The sequence below is a fragment of the Paroedura picta genome, chromosome 14, assembly GCF_049243985.1.
Source record: "Paroedura picta isolate Pp20150507F chromosome 14, Ppicta_v3.0, whole genome shotgun sequence".
NCBI lineage: Eukaryota > Metazoa > Chordata > Lepidosauria > Squamata > Gekkonidae > Paroedura > Paroedura picta.
Genome location: NC_135382.1, coordinates 33746873 through 33754482, shown reverse-complemented (window position 1 = coordinate 33754482; position 7610 = coordinate 33746873). Strand labels below are relative to the sequence as shown.

At 51.9% G+C, this 7610-nt stretch overlaps 1 protein-coding gene across 2 annotated transcripts; it reads right to left on the bottom strand.

Moving 5' to 3' along the window:
* Positions 1-933: 933 nt before the first annotated feature.
* On the bottom strand, positions 934-7266 carry LOC143823477 (borealin-2-like). 2 transcript variants are annotated; one of them, XM_077309845.1, is made up of 10 exons: positions 7093-7266; positions 6237-6365; positions 5679-5728; positions 5397-5457; positions 4334-4410; positions 3970-4034; positions 3326-3424; positions 2772-2901; positions 2012-2098; positions 934-1133 (listed from the first exon to the last, which is right to left on the bottom strand). In XM_077309845.1, exons 1-10 carry the CDS (start codon positions 7226-7228, stop codon positions 1086-1088), a joined length of 882 nt encoding a protein of 293 aa, XP_077165960.1. In that variant the 5' UTR covers positions 7229-7266; the 3' UTR covers positions 934-1085. The 2 variants fall into 2 exon arrangements, with proteins under 2 accessions (XP_077165960.1, XP_077165961.1); XM_077309846.1 differs by lacking the exon at positions 6237-6365.
* Between the last annotated feature and the right edge of the window lie 344 nt (positions 7267-7610).

Genomic DNA, 7610 nt, shown 5'->3' with positions numbered 1-7610 from the left:
CCCCCAGATCAAATGGGACACACTCTGTGCCAGCAGAGTTCCCCAACGTTGCACGTATCTGACTCCAGAATTTAAAATAGGGCAAACGTCAACTTCTGTTCTTTAAAAATTCTTCGGTAGCAGCAAAATCATACACAAGGCTGTTGGCGGAGTTTAGAAAGAGAGACAAAGCACCAGCTGCTTAATGAACAAAATCGTTTTATTAAGAAAACCACTTAGTAAGGGAGGAGAGAGAGACACACACACAACTGTTTAACTGTCAAACATTTTGGAGGGAATCAGATGGGAAGTGTGCTCAAGGGAGCAGGAAGTCCCTAACTGAGCCAATCAGGAGATAGTTGGAAAATATCAGCAAGTTCCTAATCTGAATATGCTAATTACATAGCTCGTCCGATGCCCCCTGTAGGATATTCTTCAGAGGCTGTTGAATCATGCACAGACCTTGCATCATCCCACAAAAATAAGCTTTCAGCAACAGCAAGGTAAGTTTTGAGGAAATGGCAGGTTAAGATGGGCTAAGAGGAGAGTTGTAATCAATCATGGAAATTATGGTCAACTTGAGGACCCAACTTTGACACACCTACTGTGCCATGAAGTGACCTAACCAAACTCAGGTGTGACCTGAATGGCCTAGGTTAGCCCAGTCACATCAGATCTGAAACTACGCAGGATGGGAAACCCACCTGCAGAAGCAGGTAAGGAGAACCACCTGTGTTAGTCTCTTTCCTTGAAAACCACAGGATCACACTAGGGCAACTGTGACCTGATGGCACAGCATCACCTATCCCCACCCTCAAATCTTGGCCTGATCCAGCCTCTTCTATTTACTGCAGAACATAAATATTTCACGCTAGTCGAGCATTTTGTGTGGAACCACAAGGGGGGGGGGGTACGACACCATCATTGCAGAAGGATCCACACCAAAGCCAACTCTATGAAAGAACACAAAGTTTAATATAGGACGTATGCACTGTTAAAAACAGGAGAAGGGACTGTCCATCCCGTTATGTAGGAGAGCATCGCAGAGACTGAGGCGATCCAAGATGCTCCTGTGAAAGGTTGCAAAGTGATACTGGGAGGTTCCATCAGCTTGGCTTGACAGTGGCTTTTCCGCACAAGACGGTCAACTGGTTCTAAAGGATAAGCAAAAAGAAGAACGACAAGAAGAAAGCGTTAAGGAACAGATATCTGTCTCCTAACTGAACCTTTCTCAGCTTTTTTACCATTGAGAAACCCCTGAACCAGTCTTCTGACTCTGAGAAAACCCCAGAATTTGGTTAGGAAGAATAGGCTCATCATAAGTCAGAAGTAACTTTGTGGCACTTAACATTCTTCTGGCATTTATAGCTCAAAACATAAAACAGTGGTCATGGCCCAGTGGCAGAGCATCTGCCCAGCCTGCAGAAGGTCCCGGGTTCAGTCCCTGGCATCTCCACTTAAAAAGATCAGGCAGTAGGTAATGTGAAAGACCATCTGCCTGAGACCATGGAGAGCTGATGCCAGTCTGAATACTGACCTTGGGGGACTAAGAGTCTAAGGCAGCTTCAGGTGCGTTCTGTGTTCGGGTGCCAACAAATTTACATTTGTGCAAATGCTTTTCAAGGATGAACTGCAGTTGATTGTGCCTACTTTGGTTTGGACTGGGAGGCAGCTGCTTTTAGAAGATGGGCAGTCAATAGGCACGTGTTGTGTGTGTGTGTGTGTGTGTGTGTCTAAGGTGCTGGCGCAGAGTGGTAAGGCAGCAAACGTGCAGTCTGAAAGCTCTGCCCACAAGGCTGGGAGTTCGATCCCAGCAGCCGGCTCAAGGTTGACTCAGCCTTCCATCCTTCCGAGGTCGGTAAAATGAGTACCCAGGTTGCTGCTGGGGGGTAAACGGTAATGACTGGGGAAGGCACTGGCAAACCACCCCGTATTGAGTCTGCCATGAAAACGCTGGAGGGCGTCACGCCAAGGGTCAGACACGACCCGGTGCTTGCACAGGGGATACCTTTACCTTTTACATCATACCTACCACCAGAGTATGAATATGCTGGACAGTGTCATCATTTAACAAATCCACATTGATGTTCTGGAGGTCATTGTTCGCCGAACAGAGCGTCTGAACCAAAAAGGAGAGAGGTACCAGTTGGGTCCAGCAAAGCCAGTGGAAGATGCTGACAGCCGTCTTCCCCTCCTTCAGCAGTCCCCTCCAACCCCAAGAAAATCGATGCCCGGGGTCATTAAACCTGTGGAACTATTAGCCCACACGCAAGTGCCGTGACCCCAGAAAATTAACTCCCTCGAGTCGGCTTCACAGCCATGGGAGGAATCTAGCAGCACGAAGTTTGTGTTTTTCTCATGGTCCATCGCTGTGAATTGCGGCAGCAGGTCCATTTGGAATTCTGACCCAGCATGCGGGTGCAACCACAAAATGGCTGCCACAGGAGGCGGAGCCAGGCACAAAACAACGACCACAGCATGACTCCAATCACACAGTCAGGGCTAGTCAAACTGCGGCCCTCAAGATACTGGCGGGGGCTCATGGGAATTGTAGTCCATGGACATCTGGAGGGCTACAGTTTGACTACCCCTGGTCGTGCTCAGAACCTAAGCAGGGTTGGCCCTGGTCAGAATTTGGAGGGGACACCACCAAGGAAGCCCAGGGTCGCTATGCAGTGCCAAGCTAGGGCAAACCATCTCTGAAGGTCTCTTGAAAACCCTACGGGGTCACCGTAGGTCAGCTGAGATGCGATGGAACTGTCCACCACAGGACAACAGGCCCCAAACCATACCTGCCCATCAGCCAGAGGTATGTTGACAAAGGGGACTGATTTCTCGTGCGGCATGGAAGTGCTTCGTAGAGTCGGGTCAAATGTTCTTTCTGAAGCAGATGCACTGTTGGAGGGCCCCCTCTGCAGAAGTCTAGGATTGAGAAGGAAGGGAGGGAGGGAGGGAGGGAGGGAGGGAGGGAGGAGTCTCAAAGCAGCATACAGTCGCCTTCCCTTTCCTCTCCCCACAACAGACACCCTGTTAGGTGGGTGAGGCTGAGAGAGCCCTGAGATTACTGAAGAAGAAGAAGGTTCTTATATGCCGCTTTTCTCTACATGGAGTAGTCTCAAAGCGGCTTACAGTCGCCTTCCCTTTCCTCTCCCCACAACAGACACCCTGTGAGGTGGGGGAGGCTGAGAGAGCCCTGATATCACTGCTCGGTCAGAACAGTTTTATCAGTGCTGTGACGAGCCCAAAGTCACCCAGCTGGTTGCATGTGGGGGAGCAGGGAATCAAACCCAGCCCACCCGATTAGAAATCCACACTCCTAACCACTACACCAAGCTGCAAGGCTTACCTCTTGGAGCCCACTGGGATGGTCTTAGGGGCAGACGCTGACCTTTCGAGCATGCAGGGTTTGCCAGGGTTTCTCCCATTTGGCGTGAGGCCCACGGACCTGCCCACAGTGATCCAGGGAAGAAGAGAAAAGTGACATACAAGAGAACCACAACAGCCACTGACGGGTTTCTGAATCTAGAAAGAGCTTCCTCTTATATCTGCTCGAGCACAAGTCTTCCAGTAAGCAGATATTTTCCATGCTCAGGCTAACAGCTACAAGAAGCAGGGCCTTTTTGGGGGTGACTCGAATCAAAGGACTGTGCTGCTAGTTTTTCAATGGCGATTATTCCTAGAGGGCAGCACCTATAACCCTCCACTTCGTAGGGTTATACTTTGGAAGAACGTTTAAACAAACACAATTTTAAGAAATCAGAGTGTGACACACCCCAAGTTTCATAGTTCAAACGGCACAGGGACTGAGCACAGGGACTGAGGGGGATCAGCATTTATATTCTGTTGGCTTCGGTGTTTTAGTCCAACTAAATCCTCCACCATCCGGCAAAACTGTTGTTTTGCAGCTTAATGCATTTTGTCATCACAGTGAAACCTATTTCAAGGCGCTGAGTCAAGATTGGTCGAAAAACAGCACTCTCTGCTTCTTACCGGGATGCACTCTGTTTGCCTTTAAAGCCAGAAGTCAAGAACGCCAGCGACTTGGTCTTAACAATCTGCAGAAAGAGTAAACAGTAAAACTGAGTTTTGGACAAAGACCCAGGCTCGCCTGATCTCATCTGGCCTCAGAAGATAAGCAGGTTCAGCCCTGGTTAGTCCTGGGACAGGAGACTATAAAGAGGCAGGCAATGGCAAAGCCCTGGTTAGTCCTGAGACAAGAGATTATAAAGAGGCAGACAATGGCAAAACCCTGGTTAGTTAGTCCTGGGACAGAAGACTATAAAGAGGTAGTATCCAAAACCACCCTTGCTTTCCTTCCAGCCCAACCCATGCAAAATACCCTTTTCGGACTCACTTTTTGCGACGTCTTCTTTGCCTGCGATCCGCCCTCCCCTTTTGCATCTTTGTATTCCACAATCGTGGTGACCTTCACTGGAAGAAGCATTTTACAGAGCATCGTCAGGCAAACAATGCTTGGCTTCCAATCAACCAGAAAGCCAGTGGCAATTGTCTTTCGAGCTCTGCAGGGCATTCTAGCTTGGACTGAAAGAGCCACACACGGTCTGAGAAAAGGGTGTGTGTTTCCCGCTCCATGATGCTCAAGAAAAGCGCTTTGTGCTCACACAAGCTGACCCAAGCCCTGGAATCAGGTACAAGGTTTGAGTTCAACGTCACCTTTAAGGGCGGCTAAGTTTTATGGAAGGTGTGAGCTTTCATGTGCATGCATGCTTCTTCAGACAATGAAATGGAAACCACCAGATTACATATATATGGGGAGAGCAAATTAGAATTAAATTAGTAAACAAACATTATGAAAATCTCCAACAAACACGCAGGGTAATGAAGTTGCTTAGCCAATTCAAGAGCCTTGTTAGAATTACAAGCTGAGTGCCTAAGGCACGGGTAGTCAAACTGCGGCCCTCCAGATGTCCATGGACTACAATTCCCATGAGCCCCTGCCAGCAAACGCTGGCAGGGGCTCATGGGAATTGTAGTCCATGGACATCTGGAGGGCCGCAGTTTGACTACCCCTGGACTAAGGTGATCGGGTTATCAGTTCTTTGGGTTCAACTCCAGTTGAAAAAACATAGTAAAGGGGATAAAATCATCAAGGTCAGAGATGAATGGCAAATGCATTCCCAGCCATCTCCCCCCAAGCTTAGAGGCATTCCCACAAGTGGCAGGCCATGCTGTGCTAGGTCCAGAAGTTGGAACAAGGCCCCAGTTGTACAGACATAAGCCATGCAGCAAATCCCTTGGGGACGTCCTGGAATAATTCCACCTCCCCCACCCTGCCAAAAAAGTTGGCAAGATGATTAGAAGAGCCTCTACCAGGCATCATCAGCACCCCCCCCCCGCCCCCCAAGTGCCTCTGCGGCAAAGACACCTTGGCCTGCTCAGCCCTGTGATTGGCTCACCTCGTTTGCTGCCTGACCTCACCAGCTTGGGTGGGGGCCCCTCTCCCAGCGAGCAGTCATTCTGCAGTGGGAACCAGGATGGGTCAAGGGGGGGCGGAGAGAAAAACAAGGAAAGAGAAGAGGTTGAGACTTGCGTCCTTCCAGGACCTGCCCGGCTAGATGGCCTCCAGGGCCCCTTCCAACTCTAGGATTCTGTAGCTGCGCCACACACAAGTCCCCTGATGCAGCTCTCCCAAAGCGCACGGTGATCCTATTTCTTCCACCACATGGAAGAAAACTCACCGCCGTCACTGCGGCCACAACCGTGGCAGCGGCTTCCTCTTCCTTCAGGTCTGTGAGATGGAGAGAAGACAATCAGATCAATCGGTCTTTCTTGTCACCTGCTACCTGAGCCCTGAGAGCACCGGTGACGGGGACTGAACCTGGCCCTTTCTGCAGAGCAGCGACCTCTGAGCTGGAGAGCTGGGTTTGATTCCCCCATTCCTCCCCTACCTGCAGCCAGCTGGGTGAGCTTGGGCCAGTCACAGCTCTCTTAGAGCTGTTCTCAGAGAGCCTTTCTCTCAGAGCCCTCTCAGCCCCCCCCTTCACAAAGTATCTGTAGTGGGGAGAGGAAGGGAAGGGCATTTGTAAGCCACTTTGGGACTCCTTCAGATAGTGAAAAGTGGGGTATAAAAAAACCCCCTCCTTCTGCAGGCCAAGCAGATGCTTGGGCATAAATCCGTAGCCCCTTTCCGAAGCTCACTCCACAAGAAGCAGCCACTGGAGTCCCACTACCCTGCGTGGAAACCCCGCCCGACTTGGCCCACCTTACTCCTGAGTAGACGCAGCCCGGCACTCAACTGAGCAGCTCCTTCCTCCTCATTTGCCGTATGACGACCGGCCTGGTCAGGAGCTCCACGCGGAAAGCCTTCTCAGCTGTCTGCAGGAGGGACTCCAGGTCTTGTTTCATGGATCGCAGGTGCTCCTTGGCTGGGGGGGGGGGAACAAGAGCAACCCGCCCCCACGGTCAGGAAGACCCCTGCAATTTCCCACAACAGTGGGGCCCTCTGCAGGCTCTCTGCAAACGTCTTTTGCCCTCCCACACCGCAAAACCAGTTGCAGAGCGGACTGGTGAGTTGGGACACACCTGGGGCCAGGAGTGGGTGGGATTTGGGGCGGGGAGAGACCTCAATGGAGTATGATGCTATGGAGTCTGGGTTGGGGAAATCCCTGGAGGCTTTGGGGGTATAGCTGGGAAGGGGTGGTGAGGGGATCTGATCTCTATAGTCTGGAGATTAACTGTAGTCCCAGCGGATCCCCAGGTCCCACCTGGAGGCTGGCATCTGGGGCTGCCAGATCTAGGTTGGGAAATCACTGCAGACTTTGGGGGCGGGCAGGAAGGGGCCTCAGTGGCATCCACCCTCCCAAGCAGCCCTTTTCGCCAGGGGAACCGATCTCTTTAGCCTGGAGATGAGCTATAAACCCAGGAGATCCCCAGGTCCCACCTGGAGGCTGGCATCCCTACAAAGTGAAAGCACATGAGTAGGAATGTGGGAATAACTGGTCCCAAAGAGACAAGTCTTGAGCGGGCCCCGTGTATAAAAGCCCCAAGCCCCAATTTCCCGTTTCTCCAGGCGCTGGGGCCCCGATTCTGCAGCACCGACGGCGCCTCCGTGCCTCTGCCCGTCCTCCTCCTCCTCCTCCTCCTCCTCCTCACCCTGCTGGTCGAAGTCCCGGAGGAAGAGGCTGATCCGCTGATCCCGCTGCTCTTTGCTCAAGAGGCTCCCATCCGGCACCACTCCGGAGTCGCCGCTGCGCTTCTTGGGCTCGGGGCAATACTTTCTGAGCGCCATGGGGAACCCGCGACCGACGCCCGGGCAGGAGGCCAGCATTTATGGGGAACCCCGCCCCGGGGAGGGGCAAAGGCCAGCCACGCCCTTTCCTTGGGAGGGGAGGAGGGGGCTAGATGGAACTCTCTTTCATGAGGTTGCCAGCCTCCAGGTGGGACCTGGAGATCACCCGGAATTACAACTGACCTCAATTCGATTGTACCTCCTTGCCTACCCCCACCCCACAGCTCCAGGAATTTCCCAAAGTTGGCAACGTAATGGAGAACCCTAAGCTTTTCTGAAAGGGGACACATTAGGGGGAGGCGGGGCTCTCACACTTTCTGCCTTTCCTTGCTGGTCTGCTGTAACTTTAAAAGTTCCATGGCAGGCTGAAATCCATCAGGGT